The 27,239-nt window shown below is 37.2% G+C and overlaps 1 protein-coding gene across 1 annotated transcript in view; it reads left to right on the plus strand.

Annotated features, from left to right (window-relative positions):
- Positions 1–664: 664 nt before the first annotated feature.
- LOC117336886 (cytoskeleton-associated protein 5-like) overlaps positions 665–27,239 on the plus strand; it is a gene marked incomplete at its 5' end in the record, with an annotated part of 46,384 nt that continues 19,809 nt past the window's right edge. Inside the window, 19 exon segments of the mRNA XM_033897626.1 lie at positions 665–778; positions 1,135–1,239; positions 3,181–3,270; positions 4,560–4,724; positions 5,016–5,144; positions 6,813–6,953; positions 7,480–7,515; positions 7,697–7,798; positions 8,391–8,501; positions 8,929–9,021; positions 9,453–9,638; positions 11,371–11,462; positions 12,193–12,250; positions 12,939–13,064; positions 22,920–23,059; positions 25,445–25,619; positions 25,878–25,991; positions 26,246–26,374; positions 26,833–27,027. Coding sequence (XP_033753517.1) covers positions 665–778; positions 1,135–1,239; positions 3,181–3,270; positions 4,560–4,724; positions 5,016–5,144; positions 6,813–6,953; positions 7,480–7,515; positions 7,697–7,798; positions 8,391–8,501; positions 8,929–9,021; positions 9,453–9,638; positions 11,371–11,462; positions 12,193–12,250; positions 12,939–13,064; positions 22,920–23,059; positions 25,445–25,619; positions 25,878–25,991; positions 26,246–26,374; positions 26,833–27,027 — 2,301 coding nt within the window.

A 27,239-nucleotide genomic window follows, 5' to 3' on the forward strand; every position in this document is an offset into this window, starting at 1 on the left:
ATCGTGTCTGTGTAGGATTATAGGGGATCTGTTGTCAGAGATCCTTGATCTAAGTGTGTATATAGGATCTGTTGTCAGAGATCCTTGATCTAAGTGTGTATATAGGGGATCTGTTGTCAGAGATCCTTGATCTAAGTGTGTATATAGGGGATCTGTTGTCAGAGATCCTTGATCTAAGTGTGTATATAGGGGATCTGTTGTCAGAGATCCTTGATCTAAGTGTGTATATAGGGGATCTGTTGTCAGAGATCCTTGATCTAAGTGTGTATATAGGGGATCTGTTGTCAGATATCCTTGATCTAAATCTGTATAGGGGATCTGTTGTCAGAGATCCTTGATCTAAGTGTGTAAAGCTGATATATAGTCAGAGACCCTTGATCTAAGTCTGGAGAGGGGGCCTATAGTCATAGATACTTGAACTAAGTCTGGAGAGGGATCTATAAATTCAGAGATCCTCTATCTAAGTGTGGAGGGGGGGACCTATAACCAGAGGTCCTAAAACATGTGGAGAGGATACCTATAGTCTTTTACTTAAGCTTGTATTTCACATTTAAAACCTGTCGGACAAGGTGTGTCATATTTTCTGTAAAACCTGTCTTGACATGGTGTGTAAGATTAATATTTTCACAAAATATATTATTGAATTTTCTTCATTTTTATGTAGGAAGCTAAAAAGTGGCAGGAAAGGAAGGAAGTGTTGGAAGCTCTCCAGAAGTTGACGGACAGCCCCCGCATTGCAAATGGAGATTTCGGTGGTTTGGTGAAGACTTTGATCAAAGTAAGTGTATACTAAATGGGTAATTCTCCAGTGAAGTCAATAAGGCCAAGTATCCCTACCAGTCATAATTTTGTAACGGCTCTAAAACTTTTTATTGACATCTTCAATTGTTTATAGTCAAGAAAGCTTCTTTTCAGTATAACCCTTTTAAAAGATATAAAAAAATACTACCTTCTTACCAGAAATGTAGAGGGAAACGTACCAGTGATTCTTTTTGGAAACGTATCAGTGATTCTTATAGTCTATAGGATACCACTAATTGTAAGAGTCAAGAGGACACGAGTAATTTTAAAATGATGCTTTCTTACAGAGTTGTTTGATGTTATGAATTGAATCTGACATTTTTCTGATGACAGGTGGTTGGTAAAGATACAAATGTGATGTTGGTCTCTGTTGGCGCTAAATGTATGGCAGGACTTGCCAATGGTCTCCGAAAGAAGTATGCCCCTTATTCTTTGTATGTAAGTATGATTAGGTTATCATATGCCCTCTTGATGAGATTAACCTAGTTAGGTCATCATGCTTCGTCCGTTGCCGTGCGCTGTCGGCCGTCCGCCGTGCGTAAACTTTTCACATTTCAATCTTCTTCTCAAGTTCCACCAGTGGGATTAAGCTGAAACTTGCCTGAAATGATCCTGAGATGGTCCTGACCAAGTGTTGTTATTTTTCGGGTCAGTCTGAAATCCAAGATGGCCGCCATAGCCGCCATTTTGAAAACACATTTTAAACTTCTTCTCAAGTTCCACCAGTGCTGCTGGGCTGAAACTTGCCAGAAGTGATCCTGAGATGATCCCGACCAAGTGTTGTTATTTTTTGGGTCGGTCCGAAATCCAAGATGGCCGCCATAGCCGCCATCTTGAAAAACACATTTTAAACTTCTTCTCAAGTTCCACTAGTGCTTTTGAGCTGAAACTTGCCAGAAATGATCCTGAGATGATCCCGACCAAGTGTTGTTATTTTTTGGGTCGGTCCGAAATCCAAGATGGCCGCCATAGCCGCCATCTTGAAAAACACATTTTAAACTTCTTCTCAAGTTCCACCAGTGCTGTTGGGCTGAAACTTGCCAGAAATGATCCTGAGATGATCCCGACCAAGTGTTGTTATTTTTCGGGTTGTTCCGAATTCCAAGATGGCCGCCATCTTGAAAAACACATTTTAAACTTCTTCTCAAGTTCCACCAGTGCTATTGAGCTGAAACTTGCCTGAAATGATCCTGATATGATTGCGACCAAGTGTTGTTATTTTTCGGGTCGGTCCGAAATCCAAGATGGCCGCCATAGCCGCCATCTTGAAAAACCCATTTTAAACTTCTTCTCAAGTTCCACCAGTGCTGTTGGGCTGAAACTTGCCAGAAATGATCCTGAGATGATCCTGACCAAGTGTTGTTATTTTTCGGGTCGGTCCAAAATCCAAGATGGCCGCCATAGCCGCCATCTTGAAAAATACATTTTAAGCTTCTCAAGTTCCAACAGTGCTATTGAGCTGAAACTTGCCAGAAATGATCCTGAGATGATCCTGACCAAGTGTTGTTATTTTTCGGGTCGGTCCAAAATCCAAGATGGCCGCCATAGCCGCCATCTTGAAAAACACATTTTAAACTTCTTCTCAAGTTCCACCAGTGCTGTTGGGCTGAAACTTGCCTGAATTGTTCCCGAGATGATCCCGACCAAGTGTTGTTATTTTTTAGATTGGTCTGAAATCCAAGATGGCCGCCATATCCGCAATCTTAAAAAACACATTTTAAACTTATTCTCCAGTTCCACTGGTGTCATTGAGCTGGAAATTTGTGAGAATGTTAAGGAAGGAGGGCAAACTAAGTGTTGTTGTTTTTTTCGGCCTCGTAAAAACTTTGACATGGCAGCAATGACGGCCATTTTGTAACATGATTGCGCAATCATGGTTTTCATGAACAACACCTATTTCAAACTTCTTCTCAAATTCCACCGGTTGGATTCAGCTCTTACTTACCAGAAATTATCCTTAGTTGGTCCAGACCAAGTGTTATTATTTATTGGGTCGGTCAGAAATCCAAGATGGCCACCATAGCCAACAGTGCCACTATATACTTGCTACAGAGAAAGCATACTACAATAATATAAGGGTTTTAATTTAGAGTCAGATGACCGTTAAGGCCCCTGGGCCTCTTGTATTGAAGTTAGATACTGTGTTACTCCTATGACTTGTATCACACGATATATTGAGGCAGACTTCTGTATGAAACTGAATGCTTCATTGAAGACATTTAACCAAAAATAGCTTAAGGCAGTATCTTGTATTTTAGTACAGAAAAAGAAGTGTACAACTTAGACAGTAACATTTCCTACAATCTGATATTAACAAATGTTCATGGTCAGCAACCAATGTTTTTGCAAAGTCTTGATTAATTAAGTTTGTTTTAACAGACTATACAAGTTATCCTAGAGAAATTCAAGGAGAAGAAGCAGACGGTGGTTGTTCCTCTCCGTGAAGCTGCTGATGCTGCATTTGTTGGTGTAAGTAGTCAACTGTCCTGATTAACAAAATATCAATGAAAACAGAAAACGTTGATAACAACAAAATGCGGTAATACTTCAGATTTTGTTTAAAAATAAATGATTCAGTATCTGGACTATCCCATTAAAATATATATCCAATGGGAGTACTCCAGAATAAAGACATGTATGGTATGTATTGGAGAAATGGCAGCTTATGTGGTAGTGTTTAAATCACTTCTTCTCACAGTTCTTGTTTGACAAATCAGGACTCCTCTCTTTCGGTAGGTAATCCTATGGAATAGCCTTCGAGCATATGTGTCTTGTTAGAATTTTGATAGATAAAATGATGTCCAGTTTTTAGCTCACCGGTTACAAGTAACCGAGAGCTAATGCTGTCGCGTCGGCGTCCCACCCCAAAACTTTAAAGTTTTTGGAGTAAGTTTTTTGAAAGCTTGTAAGTCCAAAAGTATACACCTCAGGCCCTTCTAAGTTGGTTAATGAATTCATTAGAAGTCTAGGAGTGATGTTATGGCAAAATTATGCAGAAAAAAATTATGATTTTTTCTCATTTTACCATTTTGTGGACTTAACTTTTTTGGCACGAAAACCCACTTTAAAGTTTTTGGAGTAAGTTTTTTGAAAGCTTGTAAGTCCAAAAGTATACACCTCAGGCCCTTCTAAGTTGGTTAATGAATTCATTAGAGGTCTAGGAGTGATGTTATGGCAAAATTATGCAGAAAAAAATTGTGATTTTTTCTTATTTTACCATTTTGTGGACTTAACTTTTTTTGCACCAAAACTCACTTTAAAATTTTGGGGTTAAGTCCAAAAGTATACACCTATCACCCTTCTTATTTGGTTTATACATTCATTAGATATCCAGGAGTGATGCTGTGGCAAATCATGCAGAAAAAAATGGCATTCTGGCATTTACTATTTAGTGGACTTACTTTTTTTGACACAAAAACTCACTTTAAAGATTTTGGGGGTTAGTTTTGAAAAGCTTGTAAGTCCACACCCTTCTTATTTGGTTTATACATCAATTAGAGGTCTAGGAGCGATACTATGTGACACACAATTTCAAAATGACATGCTTACACATAGATAAAAAATGAATGCATAGTGTGATTGCTGCCGCCGGTGAGCTTTCGCAATCATTGATTGCACTTGTATGGAATAGCCCTCAGAAATATGTGCCTTTTTAGAATTTTAATAAATGAATTGTCTGGTAGTTTACAGACAACATTAGATGCTATCTCTGAGGCCTTGTTAGAATTTTAATAGATGAATTGTCTGGTTGTTCACAGACAACATTAGATGCTATCTCTGAGGACTTGGTGGCAGCCCTAGACAATAAGAACCCATCCATTAAAGGAGAGACCGCCTATTTCCTTACAAGATGTTTTGCCAGATCAACTCTCGGCACCTTACCCAAGAAACTATTGAAGCTGTTCTGTGCTAGTCTGCTGAAGGTATTTCTTCACATGAAATTTTGTGATCTGAGATCAGAGTGAAAATGTTTATCAAAAGTTATATCCAGAGATGTATTATTTTGTTGTGAATCTGATGTTAAGAACATTTCAGCTGGCCTGGGTTTTCCTGTCAATATTTCCTTCAGTATAATTTTGACATACTATCATAAAATTGCAGTGAACATAGAACATTGTAAGGATAATTATTATAATGAAATATTGAGACCAATTTAGTGATTTTCAAGGAAAAGAAAGTATTTGCTGTGAATTTCATGAGTTTGTTTTAAACAGACATGTAATGACACAGTCCCTGATGTGCGTGAGCGATCATATGAAGCCTTGGGGATGGCTATGAAGGTTGTATCTGAAAAACACGTAGCACCATTCCTTGTCGATGTTGATGCCATCAAGATGCAGAAGGTAAGAAAGACAGTCTATAACACATCAGAATGTTATGAGAGAATAGGCAAATTCATAGCCAGATTGGCCTCTTAATTTGTCTAGTATATTTTGAAAATATTTAAAGTTATAATTTTTTAACCTCCACAATATAAAGATGCAAACGGTTATCTGGGTATTGAAGGGACCATTTATTTCAGAATTAACTTTTAAAATCATAAAATACACTGTTAAACCAATCAATTGAATAATACTAATAAATGTAAGATGAATAAGCTTGTGGAACTTAAAACTGTATCATACTAAAAGGTTATGCCTGGGATCTTTTATTTCTGACAACATGAAAATGATCACCAGTTTATAACTTAACAATATCAAACATTCATTGCATCAGCTGTCTGGCCTGGATCAATGACATAAACAATTCATTGCATCAGCTGTCTGGCCTGGATCAATGACAAAATCATTCATTACATTGGCTGTCTGGCCTGGGTCAATGACATAAACATTCATTACATTGGCTGTCTGGCCTGGATCAATGACATAAACATTCATTACATTGGCTGTCTGGCCTGGATCAATGACAAAATCATTCATTACTTGGCTGTCTGGCCTGGATCAATGACAAAATCATTCATTACATTGGCTGTCTGGCCTGGATCAATGACAAAATCATTCATTACATTGGCTGTCTGGCCTGGGTCAATGACATAAACATTCATTACATTGGCTGTCTGGCCTGGATCAATGACAAAATCATTCATTACATTGGCTGTCTGGCCTGGATCAATGACAAAATCATTCATTACATTGGCTGTCTGGCCTGGATCAATGACAAAATCATTCATTACATTGGCTGTCTGGCCTGGATCAATGACAAAATCATTCATTACATTGGCTGTCTGGCCTGGATCAATGACAAAATCATTCATTACATTGGCTGTCTGGCCTGGGTCAATGACATAAACATTCATTACATTGGCTGTCTGGCCTGGGTCAATGACATAAACATTCATTACATTGGCTGTCTGGCCTGGATCAATGACATAAAACATTCATTACATTGGCTGTCTGGCCTGGATCAATGACATAAACATTCATTACATTGGCTGTCTGGCCTGGATCAATGACAAAATCATTCATTACATTGGCTGTCTGGCCTGGATCAATGACATAAACATTCATTACATTGGCTGTCTGGCCTGGGTCAATGACATAAACATTCATTACATTGGCTGTCTGGCCTGGATCAATGACATAAACATTCATTACATTGGCTGTCTGGCCTGGATCAATGACATAAACATTCATTACATTGGCTGTCTGGCCTGGATCAATGACATAATCATTCATTACATTGGCTGTCTGGCCTGGATCAATTACAAAATCATTCATTACATTGGCTGTCTGGCCTGGATCAATGACATAATCATTCATTACATTGGCTGTCTGGCCTGGATCAATGACAAAATCATTCATTACATTGGCTGTCTGGCCTGGATCAATGACATAAACATTCATTACATTGGCTGTCTGGCCTGGATCAATGACAAAATCATTCATTACATTGGCTGTCTGGCCTGGGTCAATGACATAAACATTCATTACATCGGCTGTCTGGCCTGGATCAATGACATAAGGGAGACAACCTGTGAAGGTGTTGTTGAAAATGTGGTTTGTCGATTGTAGATCCAGGAGTGCTGTCAGGCGGCTGTCCTCCTTACTATGTACGGAGAACCTCGTAGTGGGGGTGCAGCTGCTGCACCAAAACCTAAGAAGGAAGAGCCTAAACCAGTACAGAGACCCAGCACGGCACCAGCTAAGAGCACAGTAAGTAAATACTAATCATGATATTGAGAAAAAAAAAAATTAGATAAAGATAAATTGAGTTCTGCATTTGGTATAATGGTGATATCAGTTATCAGATGCTGGTTCCACTTGTTTTCCTATTTTACAATTGTGCTTATGGATGGATATAAAGGCGATTTTGATTAAATTTATTTGAAATAATGTTTGTCATTTTCAGAAGTATTCATGATGAATGTATTAGTTTTTGTGATGCTGACAGAAAATAATAGTATAGGGACAAGATTTTGAAGTTGTTACTGTAATTCTAGTTTAATGTGACAATTTGGTTCTTATTGTAAAAGGAATTTTACTTTTACATGGATGTCTTGTTCTTTTCTGTTCTGTTTGTATTTAAATTGTTACACATTACTACTATATCTTTGAAGATGAAAATGATTACTTACAATGATCTGAAACATTTAATCTGAAATTTGGTTATAAAGAAATTATATATTGACTTGAAGATACAACTATGTCATTTTACTATTGTCTGATCTTTCTTTCCTAGTCTGCCTCATCAAAACCAGCTGCCAGTAAAGGAGGGGTGAGTAAGGGAAATATTTGGGTTGAGTCAACTTTTACTTATGATAGATAGGATATATAACTATTCATTGTAAAATGTCAACATTAAAAAACAGCTTTACTAAAAAATTTACAAACTTCATTACTGTGTTAAATTCATTTAAATTCATCATGAGAAATATTGTTGAATTTTACTATTACAGCCAGCAAAAAAGAAAGTCCCTGCAAAAGCAGCAGCCAAAGGCAAGGACAAGAAAGGAGGAGCTGGGGAAGGAAGTAATGAGTTTACGGAGAACGTGTTGTCGGTAAGGCACACAAAACATAGCAATAGAAATTACTATAATTTACTGAGGTACCTACCATTTGTCACACATATTTATATTTTGTCAAAGAAAACCTAATTTTTTGGTATTCCATGGTGACTTTGTAAAATTGTCGTGATCTTCTAAAACACATCAGTATCCTAAATGAAGATTTTACTGGGACACAATGATTTCAAACTTGTAGAATGTAGGATTATTTTAATGTTTAGAATGTGATGACGTTGAGGTACCTGTTGACCTTTAGATATGTGATGACCTTGAGGATTGTGATGACCTTAAGAGATGTGATGACCTCTAGGTACATGATGACCTTTAGATATGTGATGACCTCGAGGTACATGTTGACCTTAGATATGTGATGACCTTGAGGTTCATGGTGACCTTAAGATTTGTGATGACTGAGGTATATGTTGAGCTTGAGATATGTGATGGCCTTGTGACCTTTACATTTGTGATGACCTTGTGACCTTTACATTTGTGATGACCTTGGGGTATTTAAGTTATCTTTAAGTGATAGATTTGGGTTGATTAATGACTTGATATGTTTGATGACCTTTGGAATTCCTGTTGACAGGATGATGCCGTAGAGGAGAAAGCCACAGCGGTACTGTCCACTGAGACAGTGGCCCAGTTAGCAAGCTCCAACTGGAAGGAGAGGTTAGCCGGCATGGAGAAAATAGCTACAGTAAGCCCTTTATGTTATATATTAACTGTAATTCAGCTCAAGCTAAATAGGGTGGCGCCATGTTGGATTTACTTCGAAATTAATCGATTACTCTTGCACATCAACAATATACTTCTAGGTTGCATAATTACCATAGCTATGGAACAATGTCCTGATTAAATTAAACCTAATTGGATCAGCTCTCCTGACAATGAAAATGATTGCACTAATTGATGTTAGGATAAAAGGAAGTAGTAAAATAGAAAGCAGACTTACCTGTCAATAGCAGATACCGTGATATGTAATCCTAATGGTGGGATGCCTGATTAGTGTTTTCTTCATTCTTAGTTATGTATGCTTGAAGTTATGGAAATTTGATGATTTTGAATGGAAGAACTCATTAAAATGATAAAGGAACCAAACTAATGTGGTCATTCTGTGATTTCAGACATTGAAAAGTCTGAGTAAAGACGAGATACCCTGCCAGGCCTTACTGCGGACTTTGTGTAAGAAACCTGGTCTCAAGGATACTAACTTCCAGGTCAGCTGTCGTTCCGTGTTACAAAATGATTCCTTTGACATGAATTCATTTATTTCAGTTATTTTTGTTGAATTTATTGAGATGTAGCACTTTAGCCCAAAAACATTTAAAGAAATTTAGGGAATGATTAAAGTTTGGTTATTAACAATATATTGATATTTGCCTTTGTAGAAAAATGTCAGTAAATGCATGTAACTCATCACCCATGTAATCAAACAGTTAATATTAGCCTTGGTATCACATTGACTAAGGAAAGTATTTATAGCATTTGTTTCCACAGCAACTTTTAGTCAGTAAGATTTTGCATATAATAGAACCTGCTTCAGTTATGAAAACATTTATATCCTGGAGTTACATACCTAAACAGGAGACAAGAAGAATTACCTTGTTTTGTAGTAAACATAATTTAGAACCTTTCATGTCCTCTTCAGGTTTTGAAGATTCGTGTGGAGGTAGCTGGGTTCTTAGCAAAAAATGCCAAGTTTTCTCGAGTGTCTGCTGAGTATTGTCTGTCAGACCTAGTGGACAAAGCAGGTGATGTCAAGAATGGGGCGGCAGTCCAGGAAACTCTTAGTTGTATAGCCGAGGCCTTATCTCTGGACTTTGTGGGCAGAGAGGTAGGTCACTTAACTCTGAGTTGTATAGCCGAGGCCTTATCTCTGGACTTTGTAGGCAGAGAGAAAGGTCACTTTATTAAAACCCACTGTCCCTGGACTTTGTAGACAGAGAGGTAGTCAGTTAATTAAAACCCACTGTCCCTGGACTTTGTAGACAGAGAGTTAGGTCACTTAACTCTTGAGTTGTATAGCCGAGGCCTTATCTCTGGACTTTGTAGACAGAGAGGTAGTCAGTTAATTAAAACCCACTGTCCCTGGACTTTGTAGACAGGGAGGTAGTCAGTTAATTAAAACCCACTGTCCCTGGACTTTGTGGGCGGAGAGGTAGTCAGTTAATTAAAACCCACTGTCCCTGGACTTTGTGGGCGGAGAGGTAGTCAGTTAATTAAAACCCACTGTCCCTGGACTTTGTGGGCGAAGAGGTAGTCAGTTAATTAAAACCCACTGTCCCTGGACTTTGTAGACAGGGAGATCTGTCCTTCTGCTATTTTGTCTGGGCTCCATCTCCTACAATACCTGTCACTGGAACTTCATACTTAGGATATGGGTTTACCTTGGTGAGGCGATGTGTCCTGTACCAATTTATCCCCTGCTCTCGCCAAAATGTGGGTTTTTAATTTCGGTTCTTCCATTGTTCGTCTGTCTATCGGTCATGCTTTGTTTCCATGCAATAACTGCAACAAATGTTTAAGGATTTTGTTCAAACTTGGTTAAAGGTTTAAAGCCTTAAGGAGGGCTCGGGGAAGTTTGATTGGCACTTTTGCCAGACTTTATAACATCTTTTTCTGCTGTTTCTATGAAATAACTGGAACAGTTCAGGGCATCCATTAACCTGAGACCTTGGGTCAATGATGCAGCAAAATTTAATTTGACGCACAACTTTTGCATGTAGTGCGTCAATCTGATGCTTCACATTTTGACCACCACTGTAATTTAGTCTGTGTTGTCCAATACCCAGGCTCAACAAAGGGGTATATTTGCTATGGTCAGTGACACTAATTAGTAGAATACCCCTAGGAGTCAATTTAAAGAGCCACTCAACTGTGACTAATCCAACTGTCACTGCTGATTGCCAAATTGGGGCACAGGTGAAGTATCCACTGATGCTACCTGTTGTGGCTGATCTGCACTTTGTTCTAAGCAATCACATTTTAATAATTGAAATAAGTCAGCTATAGTAGATTCCCATCCCAACAATGCTTGTTGTTGTTTATGTTGTATATATATTTTGTAATCGCGTAGTTGTGTTCTAATTTTCGGGGTAACATTTATCCAACGCTCGTCCTACGTTACATCTACAACAACTAAAAAAACTTTCTCCTGCAGTATTGGTCTTTGGGACTAGGTCATCCTGACCTATATTTTGTCGTTTGACCTACATCAAAGAAAATGTGTGTGTGGGCTACATCTCCTGCACTACTAGTCACATGAACATCTTACTTGAAACATGAGGTTCTTCTTACTTGGATCATGGGTTTACTTTCATTGAAATTCTGATATCACCTACTGCAATTTATGATATTCTTGAATTCATTTAAATTCATACCACCTAATGCAATTATTGAGATATTGAATATAATAGGTCTGTCAAGTGTTCAGGGTGTAGAATTTTTTTCTTCACAAATTCATCATCTGTGCATTCTTCACATATAATTTTATATCCATTTCGGGACTGTAATTTGCCAAATTGTCTTGTTTAAATCCTAATTATCTTATATGCAATTTGATTTAGGTGATGAAACTGGCATCTGAGCAGAAAAACCCAAAGAACAATTCTGAGTGTATGAATTGGTTAGGGAATGCTATAAAAGAGTTTGGTTTCAAGTAAGTATTTAAGCACTGAGCTTTCTTAATATGGCATTTATAGTTCTTATCATTGATACAGCTTTGTAGTTAAAAATGTCATATTAAGACTGTTCAGTTCCTGACACATTTTGCTGTTTTATGTACATTCTGATAGTGTAGTCAATTAATTGATGAGTCATTTTGACTGATATACTGTAGATGTTCACACACGTAATGCTATTTACTGTCTGATAAATGCCACTTCCCTCTATGATATATGTTAGGGGGGTGCCATGCCAATGTAGATATTAGTAATTCTTAACTTTTATAGCCTTTTACTCAAAATTCATGGTGTAATGAAAACATTTTGAATTTGTGTACAGGATAATTTATCGTAATCCTAAGCTCATCTGAGCTGATGTTCATCGTAAGTTCAAGTGTCAGTATCTGTCTGTCAACATAACCATTCTGTCTGAAGGCCTTAAGAAGTAAATTCATTTAAAGTTTGGCAAAGGTCATTGCTTTGATGTATATTGAAGGATATATGTCCTGGGGTAGGACTTATTGTGTGGGTCAGAGTGATATACAGGTAAATTTTGAAAATCCTTCTGTTTTTGAATGAGACAATTTTAATTTAATTGACTGGAGCATTCTGGTGCAAGGGAAATATAGGTACTCTATAAATTCCTACTACAGTTATATTGATGATTTCGTCTAGAGCATTAATTTTATATTATCCTATATTTATAATTGTAATGTCTTGTTTCAGAATAAATGCCAAACCTTTGGTGGTGCAGATAAAGAAATCTTTTGGAGCTACAAACCCTGTAAGTTCTATTTTGTAAGAACAAATATCCTCCTTCTTACAAATTTTAGTTTTTCATAAATACTACAAGTGGAAACTGTATAGTGTTATTCATTCATTTAATTTCTTAAGACTTTTATAGTAGTTTTAACTTTGGGGTAACATCATGTGGTTACATTACCTAGATTGTAGGGACCATGGACTAATCTCTAACTTACCTCCAGACTTTTATAGTAGTTTTAACTTTGGGGTAACATCATGTGGTTACATTACCTAGATTGTAGGGACCATGGACTAATCTCTAACTTACCTCCAGACTTTTATAGTAGTTTTAACTTTGGGGTAGCATCAAGTAGGCTATCTCTGTCCATCCATATTGTTATATTACCTAGCTTGTAGGGACTGATCTCTAAATTACGTCTAGACTTTTCCAGAATATGGTTTTGGGTAAATTCTTACACATGTTGCACCATAGCTTAATAATAGGGTGGGGGATTTATTGCTTTGTCAGGGTATTGATTGTTAAATTATCTGAGATATTTCTACATCTAATAAGATTTTAAGCTGAATTTTTTTTTTTTTTTTCTTTTTTTTTCAGTTTTTCTTTGATTGCTCAAAGTAAATTATGGTTAATGAATGTATTAAGAAAAGTTCTAGAAATGCTGTAAAACCTTAGTAAATGACTATAGCTGATGGTGCTTCTCTTACAGGCTATTAGAACTTCAGCCATTAATTTGGTGGGTGTCATGTACCTGTACATGGGGCAGGCAGTCAGGACGTGTTTTGAAGACGAGAAAGCTGCCCTTCTTCAACAGATAGATGCAGAGATTGAAAAGGTATGTGGTGGGAAAGTAACAAGAACAAACTGAACTATTTTCACTTCTGTAAGTTAAGAATTAACTCTTCAGACAGTAGTTGTTTTCAACTTTGTTGGTTGTAAACAGAAAAGCTTATATCATGGCATGTTGTCTATCTGCCTGTAACCAATATCTTAATATCTCTACTCTTCAAAACATATCATAGGAAAGGATATATCATCGGAAAGGATGGCATAACAGATAGTTGATCCTAATTTAAAATTGGACCTATGTGGCATTAAAGTTGGTCAAAAAAGACTCCTACCATTTTGAAATCAATATTTTACTGAAATTCATATACATACCATGTTCTAGGTGATTGTTAAGTCCACCATGTTGAAAAAATTATTATAAATGCTTCTCCTGAAACCGATCATGATACAGAAATTACATTATAAACTTATATAAATCAACAGAAATTACATTATAAACTTATATAAATCAACAGAAATTACATTATAAACTTACATAAATCAACAAACTTATATAAATCAACAGAAATTACATTATAAACTTACATAAATCAACAGAAATTACATTATAAACTTATATAAATCAACGGAAATTACATTATAAACTTATATAAATCAACAGAAATTACATTATAAACTTATATTAATCAATGTTGTTGGCCGAGATGGAGGGGTGAGGGTCTAATGAAGGAGGAAACCAGAAATAGATGTAGGATCTTTATTATCAGTAAGGCATTGTCCGTAGTTGGTCCATAATACTGACCTATACTATAGGATACTCATGTTGGTGGTATAAGCCTTCTGTATTAGGGGTCCATTTTTTAACCAGTTTGCAGTCAACACTACACAGTTTTTTTCACTAGAACAGCATCAATCCCATCAGGAACTGTTACTCTGTGTAAACAATAAGTGTACATTGTGCGTACTGACATTGTGCGTACTGACATGATTTGTGTAGTGTTATGAGGTCATGTGTGTACTGACATGATTTGTGTAGTTCTATGAGGTCATGTGTGTACTGTCATGATTTGTGTAGTTTTATGAGGTCATGTGTGTACTGACATGATTTGTGTAGTGTTATGAGGTCATGTGTGTACTGTCATGATTTGTGTAGTTCTATGAGGTCATGTGTGTACCGACATGATTTGTGTAGTGTTATGAGGTCATGTGTGTACTGACATGATTTGTGTAGTTTTATGAGGTCATGTGTGTACTGACATGATTTGTGTAGTGTTATGAGGTCATGTGTGTACTGACATGATTTGTGTAGTGTTATGAGGTCATGTGTGTACTGACATGATTTGTGTAGTTTTATGAGGTCATGTGTGTACTGACATGATTTGTGTAGTGTTATGAGGTCATGTGTGTACTGACATGATTTGTGTAGTTTTATGAGGTCATGTGTGTACTGACATGATTTGTGTAGTTCTATGAGGTCATGTGTGTACTGACATGATTTGTGTAGTGTTATGAGGTCATGTGTGTACTGACATGATTTGTGTAGTTCTATGAGGTCATGTGTGTACTGACATGATTTGTGTAGTGTTATGAGGTCATGTGTGTACTGACATGATTTGTGTAGTGTTATGAGGTCATGTGTGTACTGACATGATTTGTGTAGTTCTATGAGGTCATGTGTGTACTGACATGATTTGTGTAGTGTTATGAGGTCATGTGTGTACCGACATGATTTGTGTAGTGTTATGAGGTCATGTGCGTACTGACATGATTTGTGTAGTGTTATGAGGTCATGTGTGTACTGTCATGATTTGTGTAGTTTTATGAGGTCATGTGTGTACTGACATGATTTGTGTAGTGTTATGAGGTCATGTGTGTACTGTCATGATTTGTGTAGTGTTATGAGGTCATGTGTGTACTGTCATGATTTGTGTAGTGTTATGAGGTCATGTGTGTACTGACATGATTTGTGTAGTTTTATGAGGTCATGTGCGTACTGACATGATTTGTGTAGTTTTATGAGGTCATGTGCGTACTGACATGATCTGTGTAGTTCTATGAGGTCATGTGTGTACTGACATGATTTGTGTAGTGTTATGAGGTCATGTGTGTACTGTCATGATTTGTGTAGTTCTATGAGGTCATGTGTGTACTGTCATGATTTGTGTAGTTCTATAAGGTCATGTGTGTACTGTCATGATTTGTGTAGTGTTATGAGGTCATGTGTGTACTGACATGATTTGTGTAGTGTTATGAGGTCATGTGTGTACTGACATGATTTGTGTAGTGTTATGAGGTCATGTGTGTACTGACATGATTTGTGTAGTGTTATGAGGTCATGTGCGTACTGACATGATCTGTGTAGTTTTATGAGGTCATGTGTGTACTGACATGATCTGTGTAGTTCTATGAGGTCATGTGTGTACTGACATGATTTGTGTAGTTTTATGAGGTCATGTGTGTACTGACATGATTTGTGTAGTTTTATGAGGTCATGTGTGTACTGACATGATTTGTGTAGTGTTATGACACTGGTAACTGTAAAAGTCTGAATTTTGGCGAAAAATCTGAGTTTTAAAATACATATCTGAATTTCAGCCGAAAAGTCTTAGTTTTTCAGATATACATTTTATATTCTGATAAGTTGGGGGGAACTCAGATAAGTATTATGAAATTCCGATTTGCATGCTGGAATTCAGATATGTTGGGTAAAATTCAGATGTTTTCTTATTTGTGCCCTCGGGCACCCCTTCTTGCCGGCGAGAGCAGCACGGGGTTTCACACCTCCCGCGGAGCCGGTGTTCATGGTCCACCGGCACCAGCTTACCTTTACCTGTGCTGTTATAAATCATCCGCGTGCGACTCGCGATCGGTCGGTCACCAATTCAATCATACATCGGTCGCTGTAAACTTCAACATTACGGCCGGTAAAGTGTTTTAATTTGTGCTTATCTTCGTCTGTTTTTAGTGTAATGGTCAGTGTCGTTGTTCCGTGTGTGTTTGATACTTTTCTACCTCCGATAACAAAAGATCTGACTGCACGGTGCGGTGATGCAATCGGACCGACGACGTTTTGTACAAGGGCATATCACAATCAACAACCAATATCTCTTATTTCCAATTGGTATCTAAGCTTAATTAAAATGATATTCTCAATAAATCTGTTCACGTGTTGTGATCTGTTGAAACAGTCGGTTCGTAACGTAAGTAGCCGCCCATATGTACAGTACTGTGCAGTGTGTAATTAATAAAAATCGTGTGTTGATACCGATATTCACACTGTTATAGACCTAATATTAACTATATATGCGCTGATCAGCATATATCTAACGTAAAAAACGGACCCAAACCCACATTGTATCTTTATTTTTGTGTGTATTTTTCACCCGTTCGATAACTTGTTGTCACATGACTAGTTATACGTCTGGCCGAACACAGCGCCAGCAGGCGGTCTATTTTAAGACCGATCAAAAGGCATACTTACGCAGTGTGTCGCCGTAAGTGTCGTGTTCTCTTTGACATTTTCATAATTGTCTCAGGGAGCAGGTTCGTTATATCATAATTGTGTTTACGTTAATATAACACTATTGCCATTTTCTTGTTTCAGGTGTCCGAGAACTGAAAACATCAAACCAACTTTCTTACCAGTTGCCTTTCCTGTATCTAGCCCTGGCGATTCTGACTATCTTTGTTCAGTTCAAACACACTCTTAGAATTTGATCATTTTTAAATAATTTGATATGTGCATCGTGTAAAATTTTGACAAATTTCTTGATATACTGGGACGTATATTCTAAATAAGTGGTATACGTAAATATTATACCGACACATATAATGTATCATGCTAATTTTCTGAATAGAACTTGCATGTGTATCGTTTATCGTAATGTTAATACTTTTGTGAAATGTAACAGGACCGGATGTATTGTTAATCGGGATAACTTTCTATTAATAATGGGCCGTATTTTACCATATTGGGTCACATTTTGATAATTCATTAAGCAGAACAGGACGAAGCGCACAGCGTACGACTATTAGCTTATTTCTCTTATATATTTATATAACAGGATATGTGTTGCATAACATTTTGACAATTTTCTTCATATACAACAATTTGATAAAGCTCCACATGCTAACGATGTAATGTAATTGGTCTCTAGGCCAATATAAAGGAAGGAAAACCAAAAGATTATTTTATGTAATGATTCGTCGATGCACAGGACTTAGAATATGCCGGTCAAGCTGATGTCCATCTTCCTCAAAACCATTCTTGAAGTGGAAATATTTATCAATTGATGACCAGCAAGAGGGCGTCTTCGTCATTTCGTCAACTGAAAGACCGTAAGGTCGTAATACAGCGGACGTAACACCTGTTAAGTAAGTAAGTAGAGCGAGTGGAAGCAGTCAATGCAAATTCTGGCAACTTGCAACCACATTACTGTATGATATCAACTGCACATGCATCATTTAAACCAGCTATTTGACAACTTCGTTAAAGCTGAAATAAATGCATCTTCCAAATCCGAAAATAATTAAGGAACAACTTAACCAAATGTTGGTATTTTTTTGTGAGTAGAGTAAACCACATCTGTATAGATTTACGGATACGAGTCGGAATGGGTACGTGTCGTCTGATAAATTAGTCGTATGGGATTTGAATATACAATAGGTTTTTGAATGCCTTTATTTATCACCGTTAGTTGTTACGTCAGTTGTTCCACGGACTTTTGATTAGATACGTGTCCGTAATAGAACATAAAACATTAGAAACACAAATTAACTTGCCGAACTTGTTGAATTATTATAGTGTTCCATTTTGCAAGTATTATATGATCGATGTCGCAAATGTCCACTTTTTTATTAGTGTGAAGGGCTTTCGTCCTAGGGGCTAATGTCCCGGGGGCTAATGTCAAGTGCGGGCTTTTGTCCGTACCCCGTTTGTGTACATAGCAGGGAGCGGTAAAACGGCTGTAAAACGTCAACATTGAATCGTCTGATATATGTGAAAATATCCCGTTTCACAAATGATGTAAAACTAACAAAAATATGTTATTTTCGTGGTTATATAAACAACTTGCTGCAGTTACGAAAGCGCCAACGCTATCAAAAATTACATTTACATCAGGTCAGAAAAGAATGTCTACCGGACGTACCTGACACTTGCACATGGAAAAAGAAAAGGTTAGAATTATTACTTCAATGCATGTGCTCATGTGTTCACAAACTTTTTAACATGTAATTACATAATCATAAATACATGAAACTTTGATGTAACGAATATGAAAATACACTCTCCAATCATCGTTGTTTATCAGCCGTTCCACAGTTGAACCTGTATATATATGATTTTGTGAATTATGTTAAATAATATGTCTGTAAACTGATGAGCTAATTCGCTCAAAGTCCTAAAGAACTTGAACTGGATGTACCTGACACCTGCACAAGGCTAATGTGGCCACCCGTGGATAGCGCTTTGACAGGTAGGTAGAGTACCTTTCTAAAGGACGCCTCAAGTCCGTTTGATCTGATTCGAGTACAGGTAAGGGACATAGCTTGGAGCAATCAGATAATCAAGATGCTTATTGATTAAACACAGCAGTTGTTATTGATGATACGCAGGTGAGTTAAGCAGCTCGATATCAGCATCTCGTTTTCTTCTTATGTAACATTGATCAAAATATATAATCCACACATGCATATACATGACCCCTCCCCTAGATTTCGTTTGTCGATAATTAACAGTCGATTCAATTTACGTTAAAACATACTATTTTCAGTCAGGAGTATGGAATTTGCCACCCGACATTGTCACTTCTAACCGCTGGCCTCAGGTTTGGCGGAGTTTTGTGGGGACTGTGGAGAAAAACAGAAACATTTGCTTCATAGCAAACTTTTTATTTGGCTATTTACTTATATCATTTGTACACCACCTAAGATGTTTTCTAATTAATTACAAACTACAATAGGCGAATTAATAATCGACCGAAGAGTTCATAAACATAAGCAACAATAATGTTCCGTTGTTTATCTACTAAACTTGTGTAACTGTTCCATGTTTTATGTCTATGTGTCATCGTTTATAATTTTAATTGTGTCAAGACAGAGACGCGTTATCTGATATTCACGTCTCGGGTCCAGGTAAATTCGTGCAAAATACAAGTCTTCATACACGCACTCTTTCTTATTCCATCACTGTCCCTAAAAAAAATAAAAGATAATACTAAATACTGTTTAATCACTTAACAGTTCGCATTTATCTTAAGTATTTATCTCGGTTAAATACTTACTGTAGATTATCGTAACGAATGTTTGATCAAAGTATTACAATGGGTCCTTGCTACGGGAATCCACGATACATCCTTAATTTGTACCGGTTTGGTATCGGTCGTCAATCCATAATTCGTTTGACCAATTTTGCGAACTTTATTGTTAAGGTGAGGAGTTTTCATAAGCAAAACGTTCATGTACTAGATCATTGTTTCAAATATGGTGTGGTCACTGCCCTAGTCAGTTACAATACACAACCTCTGCTAGTCCAGATGACACTGATTACAGGTCAATTATCTTGTTCACTGGACCGTTGAGAAGTCGGCGTGCCATCGACAATGTCGCGGTGTCGAGTTCTACAATAATATAAATATAGGGTATAGGCAGGAACTCATTACACACCCATGACATAGGAATGCATATTTAAACAAATTTCAAGACCATGAGCTGTGACAAGACTACTATATTCTGTATGTATCCTGGAATCCTTCATACTGTGTTGCTTTTGGAAATGAATTGAATTACGTAATATCCTATCTCGAAGATAAAATACAGAAGAGTCCTTGTTGAGCTACGGGGAGAAATGGGTACTTGCTGTGGCGACATCCCGTAGGGAATGGAGACCCATATTTTATCGACTAAATCAGTATCCCAGGGTTAAGATGAAATGTTCGTTCATGTATTGTATGAATAAAAAGATAATCTACACGTAACGTTTCGGATTTTATTAGAAGATTTGACATCGGTAAAATGATTCCGGCTATGATTTTATGAGTTTAACTTTATGAGGGTCGGGAGTAAAACACGTAAAATGAAAGCAAAATGACGCTTATAAATCCAGATACATTTAGAAAATTATATCAAAAAAAAAACGTTAAACAATTTATACGTCCCATTCTATTTAGAAAATTATATAAAAAAAAACGTTACACAATGTATACGTCCCATTCTATTTAGAAAATTATCGAAATGTTGCAGGATATATCAAGAACAAAATCTACATGGCACACCATTTACGTCTGTCCAATTATCTTAAGAAAATGATCAAATTTTCACCACTCTCTACCCTCGATTATATTAAAAATACAAAAACAAAAAAAAAACAAAAAAAACGCCCCGCTATAAATCACGAAGAATTATCAAAATGTTGCCGATATATATTCGTACCGATACATTAAGAAACTTTGATGCTCGAGTTCTATTCAGAACATCATCAAAATGTTACACGATATATACGTGCGATTCAGAAAATTATCGAAATATTTTTCCGCGATCTAAAATATATATTTAAATGTGTATCTCTGTTGTATTCGGCAAAGTATAAAACATATTGTACGACATACATGTCGTGAAATGAGTCCTGATATGCCCCATTATTTTATAAGCAGAAACGTATATAAAGGTCACATGTATGCGATATATACGTCTACGTATTTAGGAAATTATTAAAATGCTACAGGGTAAATATATCAAATAATGTTAACGGATATAGGTATACAGTATATATCAAAATCAATAAATAGCAAGCATCGTTCAGGCCAGGCACAAAGAAGAAAACTGCAACTGGTTAGAAATTTGGTCTAATTTTTCTGCAACCGTATTACAGCCATGGGATACCTGAAACAAGAATATAGTAACTGTGTTATATATACGTCAAAACAAATATACGATTAAGTTGTTCACAAAGACTAACATTTTCCAATCTCGCCAAATAATCATTAACAAAACGATGGTTCTGTAAGAAATATAAAGGACAGCAGCGACACTTACGGTAGGTGATTCTGTTTGTGCTGGTAGCCCATGACAGACGTACGGCTTTTGATCGGTCCTAAAATAGACCGCCTGCTGGCGCTGCGTACGGCCAGACGTATGACTATCATGCGATCACAAGCCACCGAAAGTGTGCGAACAATTTATACACAGTAGCAGCTAGTAATGTTGATTTGGGTCCGATTTTTCGTCAAGTGCACATAAATAATGTTTGGTTTATAACAGTGTGAATATCGGTATCAACACACGATTTTTATTAATTACACACTGCACAGTAGATCTACTTTACATATGGGCGGCTACTTACGTTACGAACCGACTGTTTCAACAGATCACAACACGTGAACAGATTTATTGAGAATATCATTTTAATTAAGCTTAGATACCAATTGGAAATAAGAGATATTGGTTGTCGATTGTGATATGCCCTTGTACAAAACGTCGTCGGTCCGATTGCATCACCGCACCGTGCAGTCAGATCTTTTGTTATCGGAGGTAGAAAAGTATCAAACACACACGGAACAACGACACTGACCATTACACTAAAAACAGACGAAGATAAGCACAAATTAAAACACTTTACCGGCCGTAATGTTGAAGTTTACAGCGACCGATGTATGATTGAATTGGTGACCGACCGATCGCGAGTCGCACGCGGATGATTTATAACAGCACAGGTAAAGGTAAGCTGGTGCCGGTGGACCATGAACACCGGCTCCGCGGGAGGTGTGAAACCCCGTGCTGCTCTCGCCGGCAAGAAGGGGTGCCCGAGGGCACAAATAAGAAAACATCTGAATTTTACCCAACATATCTGAATTCCAGCATGCAAATCGGAATTTCATAATACTTATCTGAGTTCCCCCCAACTTATCAGAATATAAAATGTATATCTGAAAAACTAAGACTTTTCGGCTGAAATTCAGATATGTATTTTAAAACTCAGATTTTTCGCCAAAATTCAGACTTTTACAGTTACCAGTGTGAGGTCATGTGTGTACTGACATGATTTGTGTAGTGTTATGAGGTCATGTGTATACCGACATGATTTGTGTAGTGTTATGAGGTCATGTGTGTACTGTCATGATTTGTGTAGTTCTATGAGGTCATGTGTGTACTGACATGATTTGTGTAGTTTTATGAGGTCATGTGTGTACTGACATGATTTGTGTAGTTTTATGAGGTCATGTGTGTACTGACATGATTTGTGTAGTTTTATGAGGTCATGTGTGTACTGACATGATTTGTGTAGTTTTATGAGGTCATGTGTATACCGACATGATTTGTGTAGTGTTATGAGGTCATGTGTGTACCGACATGATTTGTGTAGTGTTATGAGGTCATGTGTGTACTGTCATGATTTGTGTAGTTCTATAAGGTCATGTGTGTACTGTCATGATTTGTGTAGTTTTATGAGGTCATGTGTGTACTGACATGATTTGTGTAGTTTTATGAGGTCATGTGTGTACTGACATGATTTGTGTAGTTTTATGAGGTCATGTGTATACCGACATGATTTGTGTAGTGTTATGAGGTCATGTGTATACCGACATGATTTGTGTAGTGTTATGAGGTCATGTGTGTACCGACATGATCTGTGTAGTGTTATGAGGTCATGTGTGTATTGACATGATCTGTGTAGTGTTATGAGGTCATGTGTGTACTGTCATGATTTGTGTAGTTTTATGAGGTCATGTGTGTACTGACATGATCTGTGTAGTGTTATGAGGTCATGTGTGTACTGTCATGATTTGTGTAGTTCTATGAGGTCATGTGTGTACTGACATGATTTGTGTAGTGTTATGAGGTCATGTGTGTACTGACATGATCTGTGTAGTTTTTTGAGGTCAGTTTGCTGAAAACTTCACAGGTGAAGGGAGAGAAACCACCAGCTCCAACCAGAGGCCCTATTGTACCTGCCGGGGGTGAGGATGCTGATGAGGAAGATGAGGAAGCTGGTGAAACAGAGGAAAGTAATATGGCTGACCTCATACCAAGGAATGATGTGGGGTGAGTATACCCAGTCAGCAAACATTTCAACTTCTACTCAAGTTAACCTCAATAACTTAGTATAATGTGCCCTTGAGTTTAACAAGGTCAATACCAGCTTTATTTTATGTAAACAGAATGAATCCACCACAGAATATTGAATTGTTTTAAGGTTTCTTTAGTTGTTGAAATAAAAAAAAATGTGAATATTGAAAAATAAAGAAGTAATTATAACTATGTATACACATGCAAGTCTTTTGCGATCGCCTTTTATCCGGCATTAGTGTTGTAAACAATTGAAATTTTAGACTTCTCATTGACCAAGAGGCGGAGAGTCATGATATTGGGTTAGTAGCATGCCGGGATGAAGGGCTACAAAGTTTGGTTTGTTCAAATAAATAACCTTGACCTACTTTCAAGGTCATAGGAGTTGAATGTGTTAAAATCTTCAAACAGCTTTTTCTCGTTAACCAAAAAGCCCAGGGTCAGGATATTGGGCCAATAGCATGGTGGTGTGAAAGTCTACCAAGTTTGTTCCAATGAATGACCTACTTTTAAGGTCACAGGGCTGAGATGGTTTCATGTTGGTTTAAAAGCAAAACATTTTGATCAGTTTACACATCAGAACTCAGGTGACTGTTAAGGCTCCTGGGCCTCTTGTTTTTATATAAAAAGAAATCTTCATCGGGAAATATTTATATCAATCATAGTTTATGAAAGTGACCATTCAGTGACAGACTATTGCACATGTTTCAGCATCTAGTGATTATAGTTAGGCTTGTGAGCAATGATCTATATGAGCGTACGCCCCAGTTATAAACAAGTGGGCTTAATGGAAATATAAGGACTGATGTCGAGACAGGTTAACATAATTTAGAATTTTCTATCAGGAACAACTATCCACCTGTGCTATGGAAATGAATTCTAGATTCAATATGCCAGCCAAAGATATCAACTATTCATTGGTATATAGTCTTAACAACTGGAGACTGGTTAAAACGTTGCTTTTTTGTTGTTGTAGCATTTTTCTTATGATATCATATTAAGTTGTGTTTCAAGAGACGTGATCATGTTTGTTGAGTATTGTAAAAGTTTGCTATGTTTTCTAGAGAGAAATTCACACCGGAACTGATGGCAGAGATGGCTGACAAGAATTGGAAGATTAGGAAAGAATCTCTGGAAACCCCCAGGGGCCTAAGGGGCGGAGCCAAATAGGGGAAATAGATATTAGTCTTTAAATCGCTACTAGTTATAAATTTTTTAATGGATTTTAACTAGATTTGGTCAGGAACATCCTTGGGGGAAGGTGAACAGAGTTTGTATTAATTTTTACTCTGAACTCCCAGGGGCCTGAGGGGCTGGGCCAAATAGGGGAAATAGGGTTAATCTTTTAAATCACTGCTAGTCATAAAGTTATGAATGAATTAGAACCAAATTTGGTCAGAAACATCCTTGGGAGAAGGGGAACAGAGCTTGTATACATTTTTACTCTGAACCCCCAGGGGCCTGAGGGGCGGAGCCAAATATGGGAAATGGAGATTAGTCGTTAAATCGCTACTGGTCATAAAATTTTTCATGGATTTTAATTAGATTTGGTCAGGAACATCCTTGGGGGAAGGGGAACCGAGTTTGTATGAATTTTTACTCTGAACCCTCAGGGGCCTGAGGGGCGGGGCCAAATAGGGGAAATAGGGTTAATCCTTTAAATCGCTACTAGTCATAAAGTTATGAATGAATTTGAACCAAATTTGATCAGGAACATCATTGGGAGAAGGGGAACAGAGTTTGTATAAATTTTTACTCTGAATCCCCAGGGGCCTGAGGGGCGGGGCCAAATAGAGGAAATAGGGTTAATCATTTAAATCGCTACTAGTCATAAAGTTATGGATGAATTTGAACAGGAACATCCTTGGGAGAAGGGGGAACAGAGTTTGTATAAATTTTTACTCTGAACCCCCAGGGGCCTGAGGGGCGGGGCCAAATAGGGGAATAGAGATTAGTCTTTAAATTGCTACAAGTCATAAAGTTATGAATGAATTAGAACCATATTTGGTCAGGAACATCCTTGGGGGGAGGGGAACAGAGTTTGTATAAATTTTACTCTGAACACCCAGGGGCCTGAGGGGCGGAGTCTAAGAGGCCCAAGGGTCTTTCCCCACCCTAAGGAACTTAGTTTCTTCAAACACAATTAGGTTGTAAAAATAATCCATAGGGTCTTTCAGTCCCTTAGAGAGTATGTGTATGAATAAATTGAACATGAACATTATTTTGACATTTGGTCAAATCCAACCAGGTGAGCGATACAGGCCCCATGGGCCTCTTGTTCTTATGATATCATATAAAGTTGTGTTTCAAGAGACGTAATCATGTTTGTTCAGTCTTGTAAATGTTTGCTATGTTTTTTAGAGAGAAATTCACACCGGAACTGATGGCAGAGATGGCTGACAAGAATTGGAAGATTAGGAAAGAATCTCTGGAAAAAGTGGCTGCCATTTTAAACGAAGCCAAATTTATTAAAGCCAACCTTGGTCCCCTTCCTGAGTCCATCAAGATCCGCCTCGGAGACTCCAACAAAGTTCTGGTAGGTCACTTTGTCCTTCACTACATCTAGGTTAAGTTATGTTTAGGTGACAACAAACCGTCAGTAGGGTCCTTGTTCTTGGAATTAATTTATTATCTATGTTATTATATAGGTTATTATTTTATTATAAGTTATTTTTATTTACAGATTTCATCCTTCTTTCCAGTAAATTGTATATGATTTTCTTTTTCTTTTTTTATAAAAATCATAAAAAATCTCTCTCTATGTACAAATCTATATATTATTATTTCTTTGTAGGTGAACATGACAATTGCTATTTGTTTAACATTGGCCAACAATATGGGACATCACTGCAAGCATCACATCCGAGTCATTGGTCCTGCACTCATCGGCTGCTTTGGAGACAGTAAGGTAGGATATCCTTGACAAAGATCAAGGTCAAGCTTGTTTTGTCTATCAAAGATTCGTTCTAGGATTGTCAAAAATATATGTATTTTATTTTACTTTCTCAACATTTGTGTAAATTACTTACAAAAATAAAAAAAATAAAATTGGCTTTAATTTTTGTAAATTAACAAGCAATAACTAAAAATATGCTTTGATTTTTGTAAATTAACACACAATAACTAAGAAATAATGAGGAGTTTTACAATAATTTGTTACAGCCAGCACTGAGGGCGGCCGCAGTGGGAGCACTCAATGCCTGGGTGGAGCAATGTAACTTGGTACCTTTAGTGGAGGTAGAGGCTATCCTTGATGCTATGCGACTGGAGAACCCCAACCTTAGACAGGAGGTAATGTTCGCCAGTCAGTGTCCTATAGGGCTTTCAAAAGTGGAATTCGTGTTTTTGAATACACTTGAGGAATTTCCCCGTGATGCACTGTTCCATTCATTGTTGTTATAAATCTACATTGATTCCTTTGTAAAGGGGATTTGTGCAGTGTACCTGGTATATATATTTGAAGTAAAATTGAATTAAGCAAAAATCTTTCAGTTTGGCACTCGGTCCTTTTTCGTTGACCACTGTCCAAACAGTTTAGCTGGAATAACCTTGCAATTTGCAATTTTACTTTGATTTCTGACAAGCCATGACAAAGAACTTTCAGGGCCTATATTCACATTTGCAAAGCCATGACAAAGAAATTCACATTTGTAGATCTGGTTTTATGCCTGAAATGTTGCATTTTAAATATATGAACTGGTTTATCCACATCAGCAAGCTGACCCCTGTAATGTTTTATTTGTCTCCAGTTGTTGGGTTGGCTGACGGAGAAACTACCAAACCACAAACAACTACCACCGGAGTTTAAACAATGTGTGCCACTTCTACTGAACTGCCTAGAGGACAGGAATGGGGATGTTAGGAAGAAGGCACAGGAAGCACTTTTACCATTTATGGTCCATGTTGGTTTTGAAAGCATGTTTAAGGCGACATCAAAAATGAAGGTATCCAATTATTTTTTGGCTGTCCAAAAGAAACTTTTGATGCTCTGTAAAACACATTTTACAATAAAACTTTTATCATATAAATCCTTTACCCAAATAAAATCCTGAAATACTTTGTACTTTCAATTCAACAACAAAAATGCAGCTATGGTTATAGAAATCTTCATGCTATCCAAGCATATTACAGACATCCCTGATAATATGTTTATTGA

This window comes from Pecten maximus, chromosome 10 (genome assembly GCF_902652985.1).
Source record: "Pecten maximus chromosome 10, xPecMax1.1, whole genome shotgun sequence".
Classification (NCBI taxonomy): Eukaryota; Metazoa; Mollusca; class Bivalvia; order Pectinida; family Pectinidae; genus Pecten; species Pecten maximus.